The 27,276-nt window shown below is 39.8% G+C and overlaps 1 protein-coding gene across 1 annotated transcript in view; it reads left to right on the forward strand.

Moving 5' to 3' along the window:
* Window positions 1-27,276, forward strand: part of PDCL2 (phosducin like 2) — a 37,864-nt gene that overhangs the window by 5,195 nt on the left and 5,393 nt on the right. Inside the window, exons 2-5 of the mRNA XM_003806475.6 lie at window positions 4,835-4,955; window positions 6,160-6,250; window positions 17,216-17,359; window positions 24,472-24,680. Coding sequence (XP_003806523.1) covers window positions 4,835-4,955; window positions 6,160-6,250; window positions 17,216-17,359; window positions 24,472-24,680 — 565 coding nt within the window. The remainder of the gene's footprint in view (window positions 1-4,834; window positions 4,956-6,159; window positions 6,251-17,215; window positions 17,360-24,471; window positions 24,681-27,276) is intronic.

Consider the following 27,276-nt stretch of genomic DNA (forward strand, 5'->3'; position numbering starts at 1 on the left):
AGATTTCCCAGCCTCCAGAACAGTGAAAAATAAATTTCTGTTCTTTATAATTTACCCAGTCTAAGATATTTTGTTATAGAGTACAAACTGGACTAAGACAAACTTGAATAGTCGTTTCTTAAAAGAAGATCTCCAAATAGCCAATAAACACATGAAAAGATGCTTAACATCACTAATAATGAGGGGGATGCAGCTCAAAACCACAGTCTACTTCACACCCACTAGAATGTTTATGATAGAAAAGATGGGCAATAACAAAACTGTTGATAAGGATAATTTAGAACCCTTTTGCATTGCTGGTGGGAATGTAAAATTGCACAACTGCTGTGGAAAACTGGTAATTTCCTTCCAAATTAAACAGATATCATATGATTCAGTAATTCTCCTTCCAGGTATGTACCCAAAAGAATTGAAAGTAAGGACTTAAACAGATATTTGTATACCCATTTTTATAACAGCTTTATTCCTAATAATGAAAAGTGAAAACTACCCAAATGTCCATTGATGGATGAATAAACAAAATGTGGTATATAGGTACAATGGAATATTATTCAACCTTAAAAAGAATGGAATTCTGCTACATGCTACAACATAGTCGAACCTTGAAAACATGCTAAGCGAAATAAGCCAGTCACAAAAGGACAACTATTGTATGGTTCCACCTGCATGAAGTACACAGAATAGTCAAATACATGGTAGAAAGTAGAACATAGAACAATGGTTTCCTGGAGTTTGGAAGAGGAGAGAATGAGGGGCTATTATTTAATGAGTACAGTTTTTCTATTACAGAAATGAATAACAGAGGAAATCTTAGAAAATTAACAAACATGTGGAAACTAAACAACATGCTACTGAACAACCAATGGGTCAAAGAAGAAATTAGAAGAGAAATTTTAAAATATATTGAGAAAAACAAAAATGGAACTACAACAAAACCTATGGAAGGCAGCAAAAGCAGATTTAAGAGGGAAATGCATAGCAATAAATGCCTAAAACAAAAAAGAACAAACTAAGCTTATAGTTATCAGAAGGAAATAAATAACAAAGAGCAGAAATAAATGAAATAAAGACTAGAAAAACAATAGAAAAAATCAAGAAAATCTTTGGTTTTTTGAAAATATAAAATCAACAAAACCTTAGCTATACTAAGAATAAAGAAGACTCAGATAAAATCAGAAACAAAAGAGGAGGCCTTACAGCTGATACCACAGAAATACAAAGCATTATAAGACATTAATATGAACAGTTACATGCCAATGGATTGGATAACCTAGAAGAAATGGATAAATCCATAGACACATATAGCCTACCAACAGTGGATCAAGAAGAAATACAAAATCTAAACAGACCAATAACAAATAAGGAGATTGAATAAAAAATTAAAAGGCTCCCATCAAAGAAAAGTCCGGGACCTGATGCCTTCACCAGTAAATTTGACCAAACATTTCAAGGAGAACTAATAACAATCCTTCTTAAACTCTTCCAAAAATAGAAAAGGAAGGAATACTTCTAAATCTTTTTGTGTGTGTATGTGTGTCTGTGTGTGTGTGTGTGACAGTATCTCACTTTGTCTCCCAGGCTGGAGTGCAATGGCGCAATCTCGGCTCACTGCAACCTCCGCCTCCCGGGTTCAAGTGATTCTCCTGCCTCAGTCTCCCGAGTAGCTGGGATTACGGTGCCTGCCACTGTGCCCAGCTAATTTTTGTATTTTTAGTAGAGACAGGGTTTCACCATGTTGGCCAGGCTGGTCTCGAACTCCTGACTTCAGGTGATCTACCCACCTCGGCCTGCTAAAGTCCTGGGATTATAGGCATGAGCCACTGCACCCAGCCCTAAATCTTTTTAATGAGATCAGCATTACCTTGACATCAAAGCCAGACCTGGACATTACAAGAAAAGAAAATTACAAGCCATTATCTCTGAGGAACACAGATGTAAAAATCCCCAACAAAATACTAGCAAACTGAAGTCAACAGCACGTTAAAAGAATAATGTACCACAATTAAGTGGGATTTATCTTGTGGATGCAAGGATGTTTCAGCATATGCAAATCTACAAATATGACACACCACATTAACAGAATTATGGACAAAAATCATATGATCATCTTGTTAGATGCAGAAAAAGCATTCAACCAAATTTAATATCCTTTCATGATAAAAACTTGCAACAAATTAGGTATAGAGGGAATGTACCTCAGCTCAATAAAGGCATATACAACAAGCCTACAGATGATATTATATTCAATGGTAAAGTTGAAAGCTTTTTTTCATAGACAAGGATGCCCATTCTCACTACTTCTATTCAATATAGTACCAGAGGTCTTTGCCAGAGCAAGTAAGCAAGAGAAATAAATAAAAGGCATCCAAACAGGTAAGGAAATAGTGAAATTGTTGCTGTTTGCTGATGATGTAATCTTGTATATATAAAACCCTAAAGTCCCCACCAAAAAAACTGTTAGAACTAATAAATGGATACAGTAAAGTTGCAGGATTCCAAAACAATATAAAAACTAGTAGCATTTCTGGCCAGGCATGGTGGCTCATACCTGTAATCCTAGCACTTTGAGAGGCCGAGATGGGTGAATCACTTGCAGCCAGGAGTTCGAGACCAGCCTGGCCAACATGGTGAAACCTCATCTCTTTAGTACAAAATTTAGTACAAAAATTAGCCGGGCGAGGTGGTAGGCACCTGTAGTCCCAGCTACTCGGGAGGCTGAGGCAGGAGAATCGCTTGAACCCAGGAGGCAGAGGTTGCAGTGAGCTGAGTTTGCACCACTGCACTCCAGCCTGGGCGACAGAATGAGACTTCATCTCAAAAAACAAAACAAAACAAAACAACAACAACAACAAAAAACTAGTAACATTTCTGTATACTAACAATGAACTATCAGAGAAAGAAATCAAGAAAATAATCCCATTTATAATATTTACAAAAAAGTAAATACTTAGGAATAAATTTAACCAAGGACATGAAAAATTCATAGACTGAAAATGATAAAATGTTGATGAAAGAAATTGAAGAAGACACAAATAAATAGGAAGATATTCCATGTTCATGGATTGGAAAAATTATTGTTAAAGTGTTCATATTACCCAAAGCAATCTGTAGATTCCATATAGTCCTTATCAAGATTCCAATATGCCCTTTTATACAGAAGTAGAAAAAGCAATTCTAAAATCCATATGGCACTACAAAAAACTCTGAATAGCTAAGACAATCTTGAGCAAAAAGAAGAAAACCAGAGGCATCACATTACCTGACTTCAAACTATATTGTAAAGCCATTGTAATCCAAACAGCGTGGTACTGGCATAAAATAGACATTGACCAATGGAGAACTCAAAAATGAACTCATGCATTTACAGTCAATTGATTTTTGACAAAGGGGACAAGAACACACAATGGGGAAAAGGGTGTTGGGAAACAGGATATCCACATATAGAAGAATTAAATTGGACCCTTATCCCACTCCATCTATAAAAATCAACTAAAAATGGATTAAAGACTTAAATGTAAGACCTGAAATTGGGAAAATATTATACAAGAAGAAAACACAGGGGAAAAACTACACACTATTGGTCCAAGCAGTGAATTTTTGGATTTAATCCCCCAAGCTCAGGCAACAAAAGCAAAAATAGACAAGATTACATCGAACTAAAAAGCTTCTGCACAGCAAAGGAAACAGTTAACAAAGTGAAGAGACAATCTATATATTGGGAAAAACTATTTACAAGCAATACACTTGACATGGCATTACTACTTAAAATATATACAGAACTCAAATAACAGTAGTAAGAAAACAACCCAATTTTAAAATTAGCAAAGATGATCCCAGCAGTTTGGAAGGCTGAGGAGGGAGGATCACTTGAGGCCAGGAGTTCAAGACCAGCTGGAGCAACATGGGGAAACCCTGTAAAAATACAAACATTAGCTGGGCCTGGTGGAGCAAGCCTGTAGTCTCAGCTACTCAGGAGGCTGAGGCATGAGAATTACTTGAACCCAGGAGGTGGAGGTTGCAGTGAGCCAAGATTGTGCCACTGCATTCCAGCTTGGGTGATAGAGCAAGAATCTCTCTGTCTCAAAAAAAATAAAATAAAATAAAAGGGAATACTATGCAGCCATAAAAAAGGATGAGTTCATGTCCTCTGTAGGGACATGGATGAAGCTGGAAACCATCATTCTCAGCAAACTGTCACAGGGACAAAAAACCAAACACCACATGTTCTCACTCATAGGTGGGAATTGAACAATGAGAACACGTGGACACGGGAAGGGGAACATCACACACCGGGGCCTGTCATGGGGTTGGGGGAGGGGGGAGGGATAGCATTAGGAGATATACCTAATGTAAATGACGAGTTAATGGGTGCAGCACACAAACATGGCACATGTATGCATATGTAACAAACCTGCACATTGTGCACATGTACCCTAGAACTTAAAGTATAATAAAAAAAAGAAAAAAGGAAGTTCATCTGATGGTCTTGAATGCTTATATAGAAAAAGAAACCAAACTGTATTTGTGTATGATGTGAATTGGTTTTGCCCAATACAGTCTTCAGCAAATTTTCCATGACTTAGGAGATACTTCCTTAATATTCTATATATGTATTCTAAATTGATATTTTATTAAAATTTTGAGTGGAGCATATAATCCCATTAATGCTGGGAAGCAGGAAAAAGTAGGTCACTTTGCTTTATTCTTCAAAACCAATTAACTGTAGAGTTCATGAACAATTGAATACTTGGAAGTGCTACATCTTAATGAATTTTCCAAATACATATTAAAGTGTACAACCATGTTAATTTTCTTTTCTTTTCTTTTTGTGTAGGATCCCAATGAAGATACAGAATGGAATGACATTTTAAGAGATTTCGGCATTCTTCCTCCTAAAGAAGAGTCAAAAGATGAAATTGAAGAAATGGTTTTACGTTTACAGAAAGAAGCAATGGGTATGGTCGTAGATTTGGTGGGCTGGATGATGGGAATAATACAGTTAAGTTAGTACTAAGGTATTTCATGAACATAGTGGGAGAGAGGATATTAGAAATCATTTAGTATAGGCTGGGCATGGTGGCTCACACCTGTAATCCCAGCACTTTGGGAGGCTGAGGCCAGCGGATCACGAGGTCAGGAGATCGAGACCATCCTGGCTAACACGGTGAAACCCCATCTCTACTAAAAATACAAAAACAAAATTAGCCAGGTGTGGTGGTGGGTGCCTGTAGTCCCAGCTACTCAGGAGGCTGAGGCAGTAGAATGGCATGAACCTAGGAGATGGAGCTTGCAGTGAGCTGAGATTGTGCCACTGCACTCCTGCACTGCTCTGGGCAACAGAGCAAGACTCCATCTCAAAAAACAAAACAAATAAACATTTAATATAACCCCCCTCAACTACTTTCAGTATTTGGATATGACACCTAAAATGACTAATTTCACATGTTGAAAATCACATGCTAATAACAGAGCTGAAATATCCTGGTGTGTAACCAAGTGAGCTTTCTTCTCCCACCATGTCCCTCTGCCTTATTACCATCTATTTTGATCATTCTTTATAGTATGTATTATTTATCAAGATTTCTAGGTACTTGAGGGAAATCTAAATTTATGAAATCTAATTGATTTTCATACCTAGTTTTAAATGTAGCCTGTCAGTTCTATGAACTTTGAGGGAGTAATACTTTAATATTATACTTTCTATAATATTTATAGCTTTTTTTGGTGGCTGGCTGCTTTATGTTTGTTTAAAGATACTCTTTTTTGTTTGTTTTTTTGAGACCAAGTCTAACTTTGTTGCCCAGGGTGGAATGCAGTGGTGCGATCTCAGCTCACTGCAAACTCAGTCATTCGGGTTCAAGTGATTCTCCTGCCTCAGCCTCCCGAGTAGCTAGGATTACAGGTGCCTGCCACCACACCTGACTAATTTTTGTATTTTTAGTAGAGATAGGGTTTCACCATGTTGGCCAGGTTGGTCTTGAACTCCTGACCTAAAGTGATCCACCCACCTCGACCTATCAAAGTACTGGGATTCCATCGCACCCGGCTGTTTAAAGATACTGTTGATCTCCTTTGTATAAGACGGTTTTTTCTAGACATTGACTGTATAGTAAAAAAATTTTTAAACAATTTGATAATCTATAATTTATGTTGTTTTAGTGAAACCATTTGAAAAGATGACTCTTGCACAGCTAAAGGAAGCTGAAGATGAATTTGATGAAGAAGATATGCAGGCTATTGAAACATATAGGTACAGTGATTCATTTGGGTTAATTATAAATTTTTGAATGAAGTATAATAAGAATAAAACTAAAGAGATTTGTCTTGTCACATAGATTTTACAAAGAACAAAACTAATTTTTAAGTAACATTTTGAAACTCCCTTTATATAAGGTGGAATTTTATTACATCATTACATCATTTTTTCTTAATATTTTGCCTTTGATTTAATAGAAAATTATCCAATCATGTACAATATAACTTCATCAAGCTACATACAATTAAAGTGGAAAATAGCAATAAGAGGCCAATAAAAAGATGGCCATGATTTTCCTTCTAGAATGATGTCTGTCAAAGGTGACTATCATTTCATGAATAATTAATTACTATTCTTAAATTATTTTAGAAACTGGAACAGGTTCATAAATTTCCCAACTTACTTCACAACTAAAATAAGTTGGGAAATGTATGAACCTGTTCTAATTTCTAAAATACTTTTTACAAGACCAGTATTTATCCTGATACTAAAACCAGACAAAGACATCACTAAAACAGAGTACTACAAATATCCCTCATGACTGTAAACACAAAATCTTTAAGGAAATATTGGCAAATTAAGTCCAGCAATTTAAGGAAATAATAAATCTTGATCAAGTAGTATTGGTTGCAGGAATGCAAGGTCATTTTAACAATAAAAAAACAGTGGACCAGGCACAGTGGCTCATGCTTGTAATCCAAGCACTTTGGGAGGCCGAGGCAGACGGATCACCTGAGGTCGGGAGTTTGAGACCAGCCTGACCAACATGCAGAAACTCCGTCTCTACTAAAAATACAAAATTAGCCAGGCATGGTGGTGCTTGCCTGTAATCCCAGCTACTCTGGAGGCTGAGACAGGAGAATCGCTTGAACCCGGTGGGGCAGAGGTTGTGGTGAGCCAAGATTGTGCCATTGCACTCCAGCCTGGGCAACAAGAGCGAAACTCCACCTCGAAAAAAAAAACAAACAAAAAACCAGTGAATTGGGGCTGGGCACAGTGGCTCATGCCTGTAATCTCAGACTTTGGGAGGCTATGGTGGGAGGATTGCTTGAGGCTAGGAGTTACAGACCAGCCTGGTCAACATAGTAACACCCTGTCTCTACAAAACAAAAATAAAAACCAAAAGCCACCAGTGAATGGAGTTACAACAGCCATACTCCAGGAGCAATGAGCACATATAGCACTCAGATCTTTCTGAGGCAGGGTGCGGTGACCCACACCTGTAATTCCAGCACTTTGGGAGGCCAAGGCGGGTGGATCACCTGAGGTCAGGAGTTTGAAACCAGCCTGGCCAACATGATGAAACCCGTGTCTTTAAATTAGCCAGGCGTTGTAGCACATGCCTGTAATCCCAGCTACTTGAGAAGCTGAGGCAGGAGAATCGCTGAACCTGGGAGGTGGAGGTTGCGGTGAGCCGAGATCGTGCCATTGCACTCCAGCCTGGGCAACAAGAGTGAAACTCCATCTCAAACAAACAAACAAAAAACAAATAAATACTATTCTCTAATAACAGCAATTAGTGCTCCTTAGCGAACTGCTTGATCCCACGGTGTGTGTTAGGAAAGTATAATATGAATATGAAGCATCTTATGTTGCCAGTAGGTAAGGAAGTACTTAAAAAAAAAAAAAGTCCCAGGAGTCAAATGGACAGATCTTCCAAGGGCCAAAGTTAGAACAACTTGAACAACAAAATCAATAATTATATGATAGGATTGTAAAGCAAATAATGAAATAAATTTATAAAAGTCCATAGTGATATAAATAAATAACTTAATACATGAACAAATTTGGAAGAAGTAATCTCTCTCCCTTACAGAAGAGTTTTAATTAATAAGTGTAAATGAAATTAGAGAAATAGAAAAATCACCATCAGAACAGTGGTAATTTCCTATGGGTAAGATCCAGTGATGGATGCTAAAATGATTGGTTGAAAGTTTAAACACAAACAGGATATTGCATAATTTCAAAGAATTCTTCCCCAAATATTTAGTAATTATAAAGGAGGAAATAGTAAGTTTATAGGCAGATACTATCTTAGGCAAATGATCAAGGTTAATATCACCAGTAAAATATGCTGGGAGGTGATCAAGTAACCCCTGGTATGTTGTACTGAGAAGGACATATCACCTCTGTGGTATCATTTTCAGTAATGCATAACTTTAATTATAAGAAAACTTCAAATAAACCCTAATTGAAGAACTCGTTAAAAAAAAAACAAAAAAAACCCACTGATGACACATCAGGGAAAATAGCAGAATAGGAAGCTCCAAAAATACATCTCTACCTAATCAAAGATTGTACTAGCAGGAACTGTCTGAAGTGACTGTTTTAGTACTCTGGAGAATATTGAATGCTTGTAGTTTCCAAGTGAAAACTTGGCTGGTAAATGGCAGTATCAGTTGATTTCAGCCCTCAGTTCAGTAGCAGCTGTTCATGCTCAACCCCTAGCTCCATGACAGGCAGCTGACAACCTGTATTTCTGACACAGCTTGCTGGAGCCAGGGTGGACAATAAGGACCTTTTCCTCCAAATATTGGGGTTCTGTGTTCTTATTACAGATTGCTCCTTCTGAACATGGATGTACAGGGACAGAGGTTCACTGCCATTGTGTGAACTCCCACTGGCTCAGGCAGCTATCAGAGAATTTAAAAGAGCTATAACCTTTTTTAAAGATTCAAAACAAACTGTGCTTTTGGGAAAATATAGAAAGCCAGTGCATTTACTCCGGGGAAGATGCAGGCTCAAAAAATACCTGAGAAGACCTTAAAGCTTATACCTCAGAATGATCGCCAGCACAAAGACAGCCTACAGCAATTAAAACAAAAACAAAAACAAAACCCCAGCAAAGGAGGAGAACTTATTTCCAAAGTTACCACATTATAGGATTCAAATATCTAGTTTTCAACAAAATTCACAAGGCATACACAAACAAGAAAGTATAGTCCATTCAAAGGAACAAAATATACTGACAGAAAATGTACTTGAGGAAGCCCAGAAGTCAGACTTACTAGACAAAGACTTTAAGACAACTATCTTATGGATGCTTAAAGAGCTAAAAAGATAGGAATATAATGTATGATCAAAAAGAGAATAGCAATAAAGAAATAGAAGTTATAAACAGGAATAAAAGATATTCTGGAACTGTGATAATAAGAAATATATATCTGATCTTCGTCCCCAGTTCCTGACACAAACATACTTGGAATTTGCTGGGTGATAAAAGTACCTTTGGTATGCTTATGAGATGATCCTTGGTGGAGGGGATCCTAGTAGCTTTAGGATGAGGGCTGGTTGCCAGAGGAACCAACCATGTGATTAGAAGGTTAGAACTTTTAACACTATTCCCTGCTCTCTGGAGAGGGGCTAGAGATTGAGTTAATCACCAGTGGCCAATGATTTAGTCAATCATGCCTATCTAATGAAACCTCCATAAAAACCGCTAAATGATGGTGCTGTGGTCTGAATGTTTGTGTCCCCCCCAAATTCATATGTTGAAACCTAATCCCCTCCCAAGGTGATGGCATTAAGAGGTGGAGCCTTAGGGAGGTAATTAGGTCATGAGGGCTACCCCTTTATTAACGGGATTAATGCTCTTATAAAAGAGGCCTGAGAAGGCCAGGCACAGTGGCCCATGCCTGTAATCCCAGCACTTTGGGAGACCAAGGCAGGCAGATCACCTGAGTCAGGAGTTCGAACCAGCCTGGCCAACATGGTGAAACCCTGTTTCTACTAAAATACAAAAATTAGTTGGGTGTAGTGGCCTGTACCTGTAATCCCACCTACTCGGGAGGCTGAGGCAGGAGAATTGCTTGAATCTGGGAGGCGGAGGTTGCAGTGAGCCGAGATTGTGCCACTGCACTCCAGCCTGGGTGACAGAGCAAGACTCCGTCTCAAAAAAAAAAAAGGACTGAGAAATCTGGAACATGCTTTTTTTAAAATTTGTTTTGCCAGTCTTTGCCTTTAGTTGGAGATTAATCACATTAATTTAAAATTCACTTACATTTAAAGTAAGTACTGTTAAGAAAGGAGTTGCTTCTGCTACTTAGGTGTTTTCTGTATTTCTTACATAATTTTTGTTTTTTAAGTCTTCCATTACTGCTTTCTTTTCACAGTTAGCTGATTTTTCTAGTGTACCATTTTTATTTCCTTCTTCTTTCATTTTCTGTGTATCTTTTAGTTTTTTCATAGTGATTATCTTAAGGATAAAAATTAACGTCTTACAGTGGCCTACTTTGAATAATACCAACTTAGAGTCAATAACATGTAAACACATCTCCATCCTTCTCCTTATTTGTTAGTGTCACAGACTACATTGTTATATATTGTGCATCCATTAACATAGATTATTATTATTGCTTTATGTATTTACCTTTTATATCATACAGGAAAAAAAGAGAAGTTAGAAACCAACTCTAGGCCAGGCATGATGGCTTACGCCTGTAATCCCAGTGCTTTGGGAGGCAGAGTTGGGCAAATTGCCTGAGTTCAGGAGTTTGAGACCAGCCTGGCCAACAATGGTGAAACCCCATCTCTAATAAAAATACAAAAAATTTAGCTGGGCATGGTGGCACACCCCTGTAATCCCAGCTACTCAGGAGGCTAGGTGTGAGAATTGCTTGAACCTGGGAGGCAGAGGTTGCAGTAAGCTAAGATCGCGCCACGGCACTCCAGCCTAGGCAACAAAGCAAGACTGTCTCAAAAAGAAAAAAAAAAGAAACCAATTCCAATAATGGCTTTTACATTTTCCTAGGTAAAAGCCAAATGGTAATACTGGCTATTTTATTTCCCTATGTAGTTAACTTCACCATGTTCCTCGTTTCTTCATGTGGCTTTGGATACTATCTGGTGCTCTTTCGTTTCAGCCTGAAGGACTCCTTTCACATATTTTTTAGGCAGGTCTAGGTCCCTTGGTGTTTTTTTGTTTTTATTTTTATTTTTTAAATCTAGGAATGCATTAATTTGCCCTCATTCTTGAAGCATAGTTTTGCCAAATATCGAATTCTTGCTTTTGACAGTTGTTTTCTCTCAGCATTTAAAAAATATCAACTCACTGCCTTTTTGGCTTCCAAAATTTCTGCTGAGAAACTGGCTGATAGTCTTATTGAAGATCCCTTGTATGTGATGACTTGCTTCTCTCTGCTTTCAAGATTCTCATTGTCTCTTCTTGACTTTCAGTAGTTTATGATGTATCCCCATGTGGGTGTCTTTGAGTTTATCATACTTTTATCATACTTGGAGTTTGTTGGACACTTGAGTTTATAGATTCATGTATTTCATCAAATTTGGGAAGTTTTCAGCCATTATTTCTTAAAATATTCTTTATGCTTCTTTTCTGTCTCTTTTCTGTTGAGATTCACACAACATGTGTGTTGGTCTGCTTTATATCATCCCACAGACCCTTTAGGCCCTGTTTATTTTTTTTCATTCTTTTTTTTTTCTCAGATTTGATCATTGCAGTTGTCCTATTTTCAAGGTTGCTGATTCTTCTGCTTCCTCAAATCTGCTTTTGGAACTCTCCAATGTATTTTTTTAATTTTAGTTACTGTACTTTTTAGTTCCTCTGGTGTGTTTTACTCATACCACTTCTGACATGAAATGTTGGGGCAGGGTCCCCCACAACCAATTCTCCAACTTTCTGGACACCAACTGGGTGTTCTACAATTCATTTCAATTCTGACACTAACTATTGGAGTTAGGGAAGACCCCACATTGGGAGACTACTTCAAACACACTAAGGTGGTTATAATAAATAAGTTGGTGAGGATTGGAACCCTTTGAATTGCCACTGGGAATGTAAATGGTACAGCCACTTTGAAAAACAGTCTGGTGGATCCTCAAAAGGTTAAATATAAAGTTAGCATATGACCCAGCAATTCCACTTCTAGGTATATACCCAAGAAAATTCAAAACATGTATAGGAATGGCCATAGCAACATTATTCACAATAACCTCAAAATGGAAACAATCTAAATGTCATCAGTCTATACAGTGGAATACTATTCAGCCATAATTCAAATGAAATGAAGTACCAATATGTTCTACAACATGGATGAAAACATGCTAGGGGAAAGAAACCAGTACAAAAAGTCATAGAGACAGAACACAATTATTGGTTACCAGGGCCTAGGATAGGGGATAGGGAGTAACTACAAATAGATATGGGTTTATTGTGGAGTGATGAAAATGTTTTTGAATTAGGTAGTGGTGATGGTTGCACAATTCTTTGATGCTTATCCTATAGTTCTCCTGAGTAGCTCTCCTCCAGGCAATGACTATGAACCTGGGCTGTTTCATTAGGGGCTACATAATCTCAGAAACCTTTACTTCCAGTTGTGTGAATCAGAAAGTGTGAAAGGTCACGTGGGACATTTTAGGGGTGAGTCATTGAAATGTATATATCACTTTCACTCATGTGGCATGGGTTGTAATCTAGTCTCATGACCCTAATCCAACTGCAAGGCAAGCTGGCAAATGTAGTCTTTCAGGTAAATGTAGCTTCCCCAGAAGAGAAAGCTACAATGATGATCACCCTACCTGTCTCTACCACAGAGATTAAAGAGCGATACCATAAATAGAAATTCTTTTATTTGTGTATTCCACATCAAAATCACAAATTTAGTTGCCACCAAATTATGGCATTATTTTCATTTCTGTACCTGAATGTTTAAAAATATTACTTGTTCTTAAGAAATTCTGTACTTATCTTGCTAGTGCTGATTTAAAGCAAATTCCTCATTTAAATTAAAAACAAAACAGCAAGAAAATATTTTTTAAAAACTAGTGATAAATGGGAGGCTGAGGCAGGAGAATCGCTTGAACCTGGGAGGCAGAGGTTGCAGTGAGCCGAGACCATGCCACTGCACTCCAGCCTGGTGACAGAGTGAGACTCTGTCTCAAAAAAAAAAAAACAAACAAAAAACAAACAAAAACTAGTGATAAGCTAAAGTAATGCAACTTTTTTTTACTTGATAAAAATTTTAACAAACATTAAAAGTTACTATTATGAGAAAAAGAAGAATTGTTCACTATCATGTCTGTTTTTTTTTGTTGGGGGGAGGAGGACAGAGTCTTGCTCTGTTGACCCAGCTGGAGTGCAGTGGCCCAGTCTCAGGTCACTGCAGCCTCTGTCTCCTGGGCTCAAGTGATTATCCTACCTCATCTCCAGAGTAGCTGGGACTACAGGCACATGCTACCACGCCCGGCTAATTTTTGTATTTTTTGGTAGAGACAGCATTTCACCACGTTGGCCAGGCTGGTCTCGAACTCCTGACCTCAAGTGATCTGCCCGCCTTGGCCTCCCAAAGTGCTGGGATTACAGGCTTAAGCCATGACGCCAGGCCTCATCTCTGTTATTAAACACCATACAATAGGTCCTAGCCAGTGCCTTAGGACAAGATTTCTTTTAAAAAAAGATGTAATATTCAAAAAAGGAGAGACAAATGTTATTGTGTAGATAATTAGCTGTAAAATAACAAGGGAGTCAGCTCAGAAGCTCTTCTAGCTAAAAAGATGAAAAAAATTTATACACAGCAATAAACAAATCTGCAGTATATTGTTTGTGGCATATAATACTAAATTGGCCTTTTTGACATATATTCCCCTTTCTCTTGGTGTATTCCAGTACCATGGAAGCTAAAAAACTAAAAGGATATTTCTCAGACTTTATTGCAATAAAGGTAAAGAATATGATTTAGACATTTCACTGGGGATGTGAATTCAGAATTAAGTGCGGAAAGAAGTAGAAACACACGGCCGGGCGCGGTGGCTCATGCCTGTAATCCCAGCACTTTGGGAGGCCGAGGTGGGCAGATCACAAGGTCAGGAGATCGAGACCATCCTGGCTAACACGGTGAAACCCTGTCTCTACTAAAAATAGAAAAATTAGCCTGTTGTGATGGCGGGCGCCTGTGGTCCCAGCTACCTGGGAGGCTGAGGCAGGAGAATGGCGTGAACCCGGGAGGCGGAGCTTGCAGTGAGCCGAGATCACCCACTGCACTCCAGCCTGAGCGACAGAGACAGACTCCATCCCAAACAAAAAAAAAAAAGAAGAAGAAACACACAAAGCATCCATTTAGTTGGTACTAATCTAGAATTTGCATCATGGTTTTGGAGCCATTATTCTTTTTTTGTTTTATAATTTCAACTTTTATTGTAGATTCAGGGGATGCACATGCAGGCTTGTTACACTGGTATATTGCATGATGCTGAGGTTTGGGATATGATTGATCCCCTCATCCAGGTGTGGAGCATAGTATCCAATGGAGCCATTATTTTGGCAACAGTTTCTCATCCTCAGATTGTTACTAAGGAGATAGGTTTCTAGAGACAAAAGTTGTTACACTGGCTTTCTGATTCTCAGAATAGTTTGATAGTAAAGCCAACAATGGTGTGGTAGTTCCAGATTCCGTAGTTTCTGGATTGTGGTAGAGGAAGCCTTGGCATACCAGTTTTGCATGTTGTTCTGGGAGTCATTCCTGGTATCCCAGTCTAGAGCCTGCTCCTTCTTTTTATTGGGTTGATAAAGCATTTAATTCCCCCATATTAAGCTCTTTTCTGCTTAAAATAGCTAGTGGGCCTTCTGTTTATGCAACTGAATCCAAACTGATAGGCTTGTTAGGTGAAAAATGCAGGCCATTGAACACTGTTTGAACTTCTAATGGCAAAACCAGACCATGTATTTACTGTTCTCCCCTGCCCAATTCCACTGAAATAACAGAGAAAAATGAGAAGGAGGAAGAAGTGGAAGAGGGGAGGAGGAAGGGAAGTTGTTGATAGTTGCACCATTAGAGCATGGTGTCATCATTGGAACAAGAATATTTTGAAATTTCTGAATGATATTAAGCCAGTAAGATCAAATTGCGGGAAGTTAGATACTCGGTGCAAACAAAGTAGGGCTCCCATAAGAACTGTGGAGTAACTCTAGGTTCCAAATATCTGGGCCAGTGGAGGAAAAATTGAAGGACTTCAATTTGAAAACTATGAGAGGTCCCCAGCCTTGGGTTACTATCCTTGGCATTCTCCTCTAGGTTTGATTTTGCTTGGATTAGTGGTTATGTAAAGTAAGAGATTTTACTTGAAATGTTTCTAGCATGGGAAATAAGGTCAAAATGTTTTTTTGTTTTTTTTTGTTTTTTGAGATGGAGTCTCACTCTGTCGCCCAGGCTGGAGTGCAGTGGCGCGATCTCGGTGCACTGCAAGCTCTGCCTCCTGGGTTCACGCCATTCTCCTGCCTCAGCCTCCCGAGTAGCTGGGACCACAGGCGCCCGCCACCATGCCCGGCTAATTTTTTGTATTTTTAGTAGAGACGGGGTTTCACCATGCTAGCCAGGATGGTCTCGATCTCCTGCCCTCGTGATCTGCCCGCCTCGGCCTCCCAAAGTGCTGGGATTACAGGCGTGAGCCACTGCGCCCAGCTAAAAATGTTTTAAAATATACCCAGGGTTTTGTTTTTATTCAAGTGTGTCAGGATATGGTTGCTATTGAAAGGATAGTTGGTTACTCACAGTTTCCAAGGGAGGGTTGCATGCCACATCATGCCACACAGGGGCCATGCAGTGAAGCACCTGAATTGATCAGAAGTCAGAAGGAGCAAGGGGAAAGCATGGACATAAGGCTTTCATTATGGTTTCTGTGGGAAACGCATGGCAAGGCAGGGTAAGCAGAGTTAGGATTGGCTAGTTTCAATAATTTTGGTGGGCTCTGGGCTGTAGAGGCTATCTCTAGTTGTTTGGTACCTGGCCCTGGAATGATTAGGGCAGGGGATCATGGCTCAGTCTGATAAATGAAGTGATTGAGGGTATGGGCCCTAGATTGGTTTGCGTTTGAACAGTGTTTGCTATTTCATGGAGTTCACTAGCCCTGGGAGGGGCAGACTCTACAGAATCAGCAATGTGTCAGATGCCAGAGCATCAAGAATACATAAAATAAGAAAATATGGTTAATACACAGAGAAAGAAAGGGAGTAAATACTTCCAGCAAACTTAGAGGTATAGAATCATTAAATGTTAATAAACTTGCAGACAGTCAGAAACCATTTAGATTTGCTTCATGAATCCAGGCGTTCAACAGCGAAATTGTCAAATTATGTAAATGTTGAGAGAGTTGGTTTTTAAAACAGTTTCAAGGTTCTCTACGGATAGATAAATAGGTAGCAACATTTATTGAATGCTCACAGTGTGTCAGGCACCCTGCTAAGAAATTTACATGTATTATTTCATTTTTTTCCCAGTAATCCCTTGTGAGTAGCTATTAGTATTATTCCCATGTACAGTTAGGGAAACTGAAGTGTAGAGAGATTAAACAACTTGCCCAAGTTTATGCTATTAACAAGTACTGGAACTGGCATTTAAACCCAGTGTAGTCTGAGCTTAGAATCCAAGCTCATAATCACTCTCCTCTACTACCTCTCTATCTATAATAAATCTATATTTATAACAAGTAATTACAAATATCCACAAAGTCTTCGAAGTGAAGATCATCTTAGCATGATTGTTACTAACATTTAAATGGGGATAATAATAGTACTGGCTTTGTAACATTTTTACAAGGATTAAGTTCATTAATGTTATGTATTTAAAATAGTGCCTGGTAACATAGCAAGCACTTGGTAAATGTTGGATATCATTATTCTCCTTAATGAAGTATTCAACTTGTACATGAGAATTTGTTGGCACAACATCTAGATAAACTCTCTATAGCTATGATTTAAACCTAGTCTTAAATACAAACAAATTTAAAAGTCAATAGCAAACTTCTTACACTTTCCAATAACCATGATAACACAAGTTTGCATATAAAAAGAGAAATTGGTTTTATAAGATCATTCATGGTTATCCCATCATTTAAAGTGTTTGATATGGATAGGCATTATATTCATTGCCCTAAATTGTTATTACATATGAGAATGACCTTAAGAATATGACAGTATTCTTATGTAATTTAATTTCATGTTTTAATTAGAAAGAAGCGGTTACAGGAATGGAAAGCTCTTAAGAAAAAACAAAAATTTGGAGAATTAAGAGAAATTTCTGGAAATCAATATGTGAATGAAGTCACAAATGCAGAAGAAGATGTGTGGGTTATAATTCATCTATACAGATCAAGGTAATTACCATAATATTTCAAAATGTTAATATACTACTATTTTAAAAGTCATATTTTTGGTTTTAAGGTTTTACAAAGTATATAACAGTACTCAAGAAAAAGCAACTATATATTGCACACATATACATCCATAGAGTTTTTGATAGTCATTGGCTTCAGGGATTAAATTAGGTATTTTAAGATCTTTTCATTTCTAATTTCAGGAACTTGTCACACTTTTTAGAAAAATAAGCACTCTTTGGTAGTTTTGTTAAAAACTTTTTATTATAGAATATCTCAAAAACAGAGAAGTAGAAGGAATGAGAAAATGAACACTCTAAATATCGACCATACAGATTCAACAAGTAACCTTCTGCCATATTTATATAATTGTTTCTGTGTGTGTGTATATTTGCATTTGTAGAAAGTGAACTGAAAGTAAACTGAACATAGCATGATGATTTATTCCTGTGTACTTCAGCATGCACCTTCAAAACATAAAGGTGTTGGAAAGAAAAAAAAATTATATTTCCTCTACCCATTTTAGGTTTATTGGCTGGGGCCCTGCAAGTTGGACTGACAAAAGACAGGTTAACAAGAGAAAAACAAACAGAAGTCTATTAACAAGTGCATTACATATACACATAGGAGAGCTCAGTGATAAGTAACTCAAAGGGGTGGTTAGAACTTGGGCTTATATAGATTCTTAACAAAAGAACAGCAAATTTGTAGAGAATTGATAAGACAACAGAAAGGGTCTTTGAGCTTCTAGGAGTGACAAACTGTGGGATGGTAAATACATGGGTGAAACTATGTATTCAACTTGTTGAATCTATATGGTCGATATTTAGAGTGTTTAATTTAATCAAAATTAAAGGTTGTTTTAGCAAGGTTTGTTATATAGATTCCTCTGGTGCCTCACTGGAATGATAAGAATCTAGAGCTTTATCCAGTGATTAAGAGTGTCCTGCCCTTCCTGGTAGAGACAGGAGTGAGGATGTTACTGGGTGGAGAATATTTTTCTTGTGTCTGTTTCTTTTCAGTTGTCTTTAGCTCAAAATAATCCTTATGCCAGAGTGGCTTATTTTGGTGTGGTATACTATGAATCCCTTCAAGAATGTTCTTCTACATAACCACAATACCATTTTCTCACCTAACAAAATTAATAGTAATTCCTAATACCATCTAATACGTCGTCCTTACTCAGATTTTCCCGACTGACTTAAAAATATCTTTTATGAATACATATGTTTTGGACAAGGAGTCAATCAAGAATTATGCAGCACATTTAGATATATCAGCTCTCTGAAGTGTCTTCTAATAGAACAATTTCCCTGCACCCCTGCACTCCCCCATTCCTCCAAGACAGTTAATTTAAAAATACCTGGTTGTACTAAGTATAACCCACTGTCCCTAGGCCTCACCAGTCTTGCCTAGTAAATGGGGAAAGTAGACTTTTGAATGTTTCTCTCGTTCAGTCCTTCTAGCTTTAGGTCCCTACCCCTCTGCCTCAGGGCTATAAACCATTCTAGGAACAGAGGCCATGACAGCAACCTTCACTGTCCTTATCTCAATCTCTGAATAATAAATGTTTTTATCTTTAGGTCCTCAGGGAAATTATATACAGAGCAATTTATGCAAATTATAGCCCTGTATATAACCCTGTATAGCCTATATGGCTATACTTTGCAGTTCCTGAGTCAAATTTTGACAGGACAACATGCCCCATAAAAGAAAATGCCCCATAAAAGTTATTTTATTATAACTAAAACTCTTGGTAGATTAATTTTTAAGTAGTTTTAAAGTCCTTAAAAGAATGTGTTGACCTAAAAGGAAGAGGCTGAGGCACAAAATATAATTTAAAGAGTTTACTTGAGCCATAGTGAGGATAGCTGCCCAGAAGACTAAACCCAAGTACCTTTGGATATGATCTCCCTTTAGCCTTTGTTATGAGCAGGTTTGTGAAGACATAAAAGGAGGACAGGGAGTGGACTGATACAAAGTTGTTTGTCAGGAATTCTCTTTGGCTTAAGGAAATAACATTGATTAGTGACTGGCAATATATTGTTAAGCTATAAAAGTTACAGTGTCTGAAGTATTATTGGGTTGATTTATAGCTACTTGCAAGCAATAGCAAGCAGTTTCAAGAGATGAATACATAGGTCAAGGAGGGAGTAGGTTGTGATTCTCTCTTTTTATTTTTGATACAGGGTCTCACTGTGTTTCCCAAGCTGGAGTACAGTGACAATTGTAGCTCAATGCAGCGTTGAATGCTTGGGCTCAAGCAATGATCCTCCTGTCTCAGTCCTCCAAGTAGCTTGGACTACAGGTCTGCACCACCACATCTGGCCAGGTTTTAAAATTTTTTTGTAGAAATGGGGTATTGCTATGTCGCCCAGACCGGTCTTGAACTCCTGGCTTCAAGTGATCCTCCTGCCTCAGCCTCCCAGAGTATTGAGATTACAGGCGTGAACCACTGTGCCTGGCCTGCTGTCTCATTTTAATGACTCCGTGGGGGTAAACATTTAAAACGACTTGCATTCTTCAGAGAAAAGTTATTTCCTGAAATCACACTTCCATATTACCTATACTATTTATTTGGTTAACCAGTTTGTAAATGCTGCTTGTAGATCTCACAAATAAGGATGAGAAACACGGACATTTATAAAACAAGGATCTGTTTGTGGTAAATATTATATACTGAAGTGGTTTACTGAATGTTTTTTCTGATCCTGTGTGGTTAGCAGAGTAGATATGGCTTCTAAGTAAAATTATCTAGCTTAATGGTTACTTCCAGATAAATTACTAGTTTTTAGAAATAATTTTTTAAAAATTCATAAAGAGGTTGAATGTGATTTAGTCTGCTTCAAATTGTTGTATACTTTGATAGACTCAAAAAGAAGGATGTGGTTTCATAATACTTTAAGTATTTGTGACCTTCTCAGAAGGTTTTTCTGGGCCACTCTAAAGTAGTTACATGTTAGTTTTCTGGACATTAAGAAAATACATTCCTGGGGCTGGGTGTGGTGGCTCATTGCCTGTAATCCCAGCACTTTGGGAGGCCGAGGCAGGCGGATCACTTGAGGTCAGGAGTTCAAGACCAGCCTGGCCAGCATGGTGAAACCCCATCTCTACTAAAAATACAAAAAAAAAATTAGCCAGGCTTGGTGGCGCATGCCTGTAGTCCCAGCAATGTGGGAGGCTAAAGCAGGGGAATGGCTTGAACCCAGGAGGCGGAGGTTGCAGTGAGCCAAGATCATTGCACTCCAGCCTGGGTGACAGAGCAAGACTCCAAATAAAAAAAAAAAAAAAGAAAAAAAAAGAAAAAGGAAAATACATTCCTGTGTTGGTATAAAACATATATTTTGAAAATTAATCTGTAATAATCTAAATTTATAAAATATAACAGAAAATAATTGTGTTACAAATATTCTTTAGAAAACTTTAGTTTTTAACAGTGGATTTACTGGCCAGGCTCGGTGGCTCATGCCTGTAATCCCAGCATTTTGGGAGGCCAAGGCGGGTGGATCACCTGAGGTCGGAAGTTTGAGACCAGCCTGGCCAACATGGCAAAACCCTGTCTCTACTAAAAGTACAAAAAAATTAGCCGGGCATGGTGGTGTGTCCCTATAATCCCAGTTACTTGGGAGGCTGAGGCAGGAGAATCGCTTGAACCTGGGAGGCAGCTCTGCAGTGAGCTGAGATCACATCACTGTACTCTAGCCTGGGCAACAGAGCAGGACTCCATCTCAAAAAAAAAAAAAAAAAAAAAAACAGAAAAATGGATTTCCTTACAGCTTTTTAATATTGTAAAGTTGAAGGACAGCTGTTAATTTATGTTTTTGTAACCACACAATGGGTTCATTTTGCCTGCTGCCCACATAGAGTCAATTTATCAAGACAGCGGAATTGCAATAAAGAGTTTAATTCATGCAGAGCCAGTTGAACAGGAAACTAGAGTTTTATTATTACTCAAATCAGCCTCCCCCAAAATTTGGAGGCTGAGGTTTTTCAAGGACCACAGAATGGGTACTGCTGATTGGTTGGGAATGCAATCATAGGGATGTAGAAAATGATCCTTGATATGGTTTGGCTGTGTCCTCACTAACTCTCATCTCGAACTGTATTTCCCATAACCCCCATTTGTCGTGGGAGGGACATGGCGGGAGGTAATTTAATCATGGGAGCAGTTACCCTCATGCTGTTCTTGTGATAATGAGTGAGTTCTCATGAGATCTGACGGTTTTATAAGGGGCTTTTCCCCTTTTGCTCAGCACTTCTCATTGCTGCCACATGTGAAGAAGAATGTGTTTGCTTCCCCTTCTGCCATGATTGTAAGTTTCTTGAGGCCTCCCCAGCCATACTGAACTGTGAGTCAGTTAAACCTCTTTCCTTTATAATTACCCAGCCTTGGGTATGTCTTTATTAGCAGCATGAGAACGGACTAACACAGTCCTCATGTGTGCTAAGTCTGCTTCTGTATGGGGCCACAGGACTGCTTGGTGGGTCCAGGTAGAGGCATCAGTCATCAGAAATGCAAAAACCTTAAAAGATATATAAAAAAGACCAATCTTAGGTTCTACAATAGTGTTGTTACCTGCAGGAGTAATTGAGGAAGTTGCAAATCTTGTGACTTCCAGAATAATGGCTGGTAATTGTTTAAGTGTGTATCATAGCAGAGTTCAGGCTCCTCTCATCCTCCTAACCTAGTCTTCCCTTAGCTTTACAAAGGTGGTTTTAGTTTTGGGGAAAAGCTATTATCATTTAAACTGTAAACTGAAATTCTCCCAGAGTTAGCTTGGCCAAGTCCAGGAATGATTCGGGGCAGTTTGGAGGTTAAAGGGAAGATGGGAGTTGGTTAGATCAAATCTCTTTCACTGTCATAATTCTCTCACTGTTAAAATTTTTACAAAGGTGGTTTCATTTTTAGCTACTTTCTATCAATTTTATAAAAGGGTGGTGTTTGTTTTTTGATTAGGCTCCTAAATTCTATAATTTCAATGGCTCTTTGCCATTAAATTGATAGGATTAGACCCACTTTTTATCGGAATGAAGGCTTAGCCTCCTTAAGGTGCCTTAGAGGGATCTAACTCAACCTGGGCCAGTAAGCCCAATGATTTAGCTTTAAGTCAGTCTTGTTTCTGGTTTTATTTAATCTTACCCTATACCCCAATTCTATTTAATCTATGCCTGTACCCCAATTCTAATTTGGGGCTTTTATATTATTCTTATACCCAAGTGTATATTTTGAAGCTTGAATACCATAAATAGTCTCTTAACTTGTTTTGTGATGTTAGAGGTCTGCCTCATATTTTACAGCTCTTCTGGGGTTAAAATTCTGGCCCTAAGCCCCAACACCAAATTTGTTCCCCTACTACTTGCTGTCAGAACTGTCTTCGGGCAACCCTTTCTCCCTGCATCACAATCTGTTATGCAATATTCTTTTAATTCTATACTTTTCACTGCCACCACCAATACCTACCTGCCTTCTGCCATTCACACTACTGACCCACCCCACAAATATCTGTTGTACCACTGACTGAGCTTTCATTCTGACAAAATTTCTAATGAAAATTATAAAATTTCTCTGAATTAGATATTAGTGGACTCATTTCACCTTGAAGGAAATCAAAACATTTTACCCTAAGATATACTTTCTTGACATATTTTGAGATGGGTGTTCAGAGAGCGAGCAAAACTGAAGTAACCCTGTAAAGCTGTCTTTTGTGGAGGGGATTTGCAACTGTAGAGAAAATCTGCATTCATGCAGTCAGGCCTTCTCTGAGGGCCTTCCCTTGTCTGATTTAGGACCAAAGTTAACTGAGAATCTGATGCCTTGAAAGGTCTAAAAGAAACATTTACCATCTATTCTCTTTGAGGGCTGCTACCTGTAAGGTTTCATCTACATAACAACACCACTTTTGCTATCCAGGCCTCCTCTTCTCTGCCTCCCATAGCCTGTCTTGTCACTGTAACCTGATTTACCCCAATAACATGTTTTTGGCCATGCCAGAGCCTCCATTCTTTCTGTAGCCTCAAGATGGCATATAAGCTTCTGTCCCCCATTGGAGGGTTTGGGTAATCACTTTGTGTTTCCTCTCTCGTGTACATGTTAATAAACTTGTGCGCCTTTTCTCCAATTAATTTGCCTTTTGTTAGTTGATCTTTCAGTGAACCTTCCTTTGGAGGGCAAAGTTTTCCCTTGGCCCCTAAAACCTTGCATTTTTTAGTAGAGACAGGGTTTCACCGTGTTGGCCAGGCTGGTCTCGAACTCCTGACCTCAAATGATCTGTCTACCTTGGCCTCCCAAAGTGCCGGGATTATAGGCTTGAGCCACTGCACCCGGCTCAAATTGAATATGTTTATGTAAAATGGAGAAAGAGTCTTTGGAGAAGGAAAGATGAGAAAACAGGAAAAGAGGGAAGCAGAATAACCAACAAAGATCCCAAGGGAGGTGGAAGGAATGTGGAATAAAGTAGAGGTGAAGGGATTCACTTGAAAGTTGGATAAACTGGGAGAAAAGGGACTAATCGATCAAGGAGTGTGATGAGAATTAAGTGATAAAGCAGGAAGAGCTGAGGTTGTGGTCACACTTCCAATCAATATTAAATTTCTGGTAAGGAATAGTTCTGGATAATGGGCCACCAGGATGTGGCATGGAGTGGGATTCCAAAGACTGGAAGAAGTTTGTTGGAGTCAGGAAAGACAGTTCTGGATATGGTAAACTCATTACATGGAAAGAAGCTCATGATGGCAGCAAGGGTTGGGATCCTTTTGTTTCAACTCAGAACTGCAAAGGATTTCCTAGAAGTGTCCTGTTTTGTTTTTTTTTTCTACAAACTGGGTACCTGCTTGAACCAAACTGATGCTCAGTTGGATGTAGTTTCCCTAAGTTAAGCATCAGCTTGCCATGGTAGCTAGCTTCATTCCCCGGTTATAATGGTGCTTGCAATAAAAACCAGAGGACTCTACATACAGTTCTTCATTGCTAAAGGTAACAATAGAGGATGATAATAATGTGCTTTTATATTAATCTAAGATATATTTTTGCCATGGCGATATTTTACTTATTTCATTAGACTGAGATGAGTAGCCCATTTATTAAAGATTGTGTGTACTGTTTCTCTTTTTAGCATCCCAATGTGTTTGTTGGTTAACCAGCATCTTAGTCTTCTAGCAAGAAAGTTTCCAGAAACTAAATTTGTTAAAGCCATCGTGAATAGCTGTATTCAACACTACCATGACAATTGTTTACCAACAATTTTTGTTTATAAAAATGGTCAGATAGAAGCCAAATTCATTGGAATTATAGAATGTGGAGGGATAAATCTCAAGCTGGAAGGTAATGTTACAAATTTTGTTTATAAAAATGATAGGTGAAAACATCTGCAAACTAACAAGCATCCTGAAAGCTTACTTCCTTAGTACCAAGGTTTTTTCCTTGCTTCTAGTCTCTTTTTATATGCCTCCAGATTAATTTTCCTATAGTAATACTCTAATAACACCCCCTTGCTTAAAATCCTTAATAGTTCCCTGTCTCAAGTAAATTAAAAATTTAGAATCTTCTCCTTTAGAATCTCCACCCACCTCTCCAACTATATTTCTCAGTGCTTGCTAGTTTCTGTTCCTGTTAGGCTGGTCTTCAGCCACAACCCACAAATATACATTACTCATTTGTGCCATCACACTTTTTTTACACATTCTCTGCTTGTACCTAATGTATTCTACCTTTCTCTATTATCCAAATCCAAAGTTTATTCCTTCATAAGTCTGTTCAATTTTTATTTACTGCATTATGTAATATTGGACCAATTCGTAATCCTTTTCTTCTCTACTGAATTTCTGTAGCGTATATTCTCAATGCATCTTTCTTTTCACTTATTAGCATGATATCTAATTTTGTTGATGAATCAATTCCCTTTGAATTTTATCTTCCTAAAAGGTGCACGGACCATGCCTCCTATTACTTTATTTTTCTTAGCACACAACACAAGACTTTCTATTTTTATCTTCTTTAATTGTTTTTACTTCCTAAGGTCATTTCTTTGATATATTCATTTTTTGGCACTGCTTTAACTCGATTTTACAAAACTAAAAATCATTTTCTCTCACCATTGTGTTAAAGTCATCATGAGTGGCTGTTTTCGGTTTTTTTTTTTGTTATTTTTGTTTTTTTTTTTTTGAGACAGAACCTTGCTCTGTCACTCAGGCTACAGTGCAGTGGCATGACCTTGACTCACTGCAACCTCTGCCTCCCTGGTTCAAGCAATTCTCCCTGCCTCAGCCTCCCGAGTAGCTGGGATTACAGGTGGCCGCCACCACACCTGGCTAATCTTTGTAATTTTTAGTAGAGATGGGGGTTCGCCCTGTTGGCCAGGCTGGTCTTGAACTCCTGATCTCAGGAGATCCGCCTGCCTCAGCCTCCAAAAGTGATGGGATTACAGACGTGAGCCTCTGCCCCTGGCTGGTTGTTTTCAATAGGTATTCTTTGACTCTGTCAGTCCCCCAAAGTTGTTTTTGCCCTTACCGAGACCTCTGATACTTTGTTTCAGAATTTTCCCATTTTTCTTTTAATCTTCTAAGGCCTTTCCTTGTTTCACCACCTTGTTTTTTGTAGCTTGGACCTTTTCTTTTTAATTAAAAAAATTAACAACATAAGAGTACATAAAAGAATACATATAATAATATAGTAAGCATTCATGAAATCATTATTGTCTTCTCTGTTTGGGATGCTATAATAAAAATACTGTAAACTGGGGAGGCGGCGATGAGAGGCTCGCACGCCTCCAGCCTGGCCCCGGCCCCCGGGGACGGAGAGCCAAGCAGCCCCGGCTCTGGGCTATGGACTATGGGCGAATAGCTCTGACCACCCGGCGAAGCATGCCGCCTGCCTTGGCCTCCCAAAGTGCCGAGATTGCAGCCTCTGCCCGGCCGCCACCCCATCTGGGAAGTGAGGAGCGTCTCTGCCTGGCCGCCCATCATCTGGGACGTGAGGAGCCCCTCTGCCTGGCTACCCAGTCTGGAAAGTGAGGAGCGTCTCTGCCCGGCCGCCATCCCATCTAGGAAGTGAGGAGCGCCTCTTCCCGGCCACCGTCCCATCTGGGAAGTGAGGAGCGTCTCTGCCCAGGCGCCCATCGTCTGAGATGTGGGGAGCGCCTCTGCCCCGCCGCCCCGTCTGGGAAGTGAGGAGCGCCTCTACCCGGCCACGACCCCGTCTGGGAGGTGAGGAGCGTCTCTGCCCAGCCGCCCCGTCTGAGAAGTGAGGAGACCCTCCGCCTGGCAACCACCCCATATGAGAAGTGAGGAGCCCCTCCGCCCGGCAGCCACCCCGTCTGGGAAGTGAGGAGCGTCTCTGCCCGGCAGCCACCCCATCCAGGAGGGAGGTGGGGGTCAGCCCCCACCAGGCCAGCCGCCCCGTCCGGGAGGGAGGTGGGGGGGTCAGCCCCCCACCCAGCCAGCCACCCCGTCCGGGAGGGAGGTGGGGGGGGTCAGCCCCCCACCTGGCCAGCCGCCCCGTCTGGGAGGGAGGTGGGGGGGTCAGCCCCCCGCCTGGCCAGCCACCCCGTCTGGGAGGTGAGGGGCACCTCTGCCTGGCCGACCCTACTGGGAAGTGAGGAGCCCCTCTGCCCAGCCAGCCGCCCCGTCTGGGAAGGAGGTGGGGGGGGTCAGCCCCCCGCCCGGCCAGCCACCCCGTCTGGGAGGGAGGTGGGGGGGTCAGCCCCCCGCCTGGCCAGCCGCCCCATCTGGGAGGGAGGTGGGGGGGTCGGCCCCCCGCCCAGCCAGTCGCCCCATCCGGGAGGGAGGTGGGGGGGTCAGCCCCCCGCCAGGCCAGCCGCCACGACCGGGAGGGAGGTGGGGGGGTCAGCCCCCCACCCGGCCAGCCGCCCCGTCCGGGAGGTGAGGGGCGCCTCTGCCCGGCCGCCCCTACTGGGAAGTGA

Source organism: Pan paniscus, chromosome 3 (assembly GCF_029289425.2).
Source record: "Pan paniscus chromosome 3, NHGRI_mPanPan1-v2.0_pri, whole genome shotgun sequence".
Taxonomy (NCBI): Eukaryota; Metazoa; Chordata; class Mammalia; order Primates; family Hominidae; genus Pan; species Pan paniscus.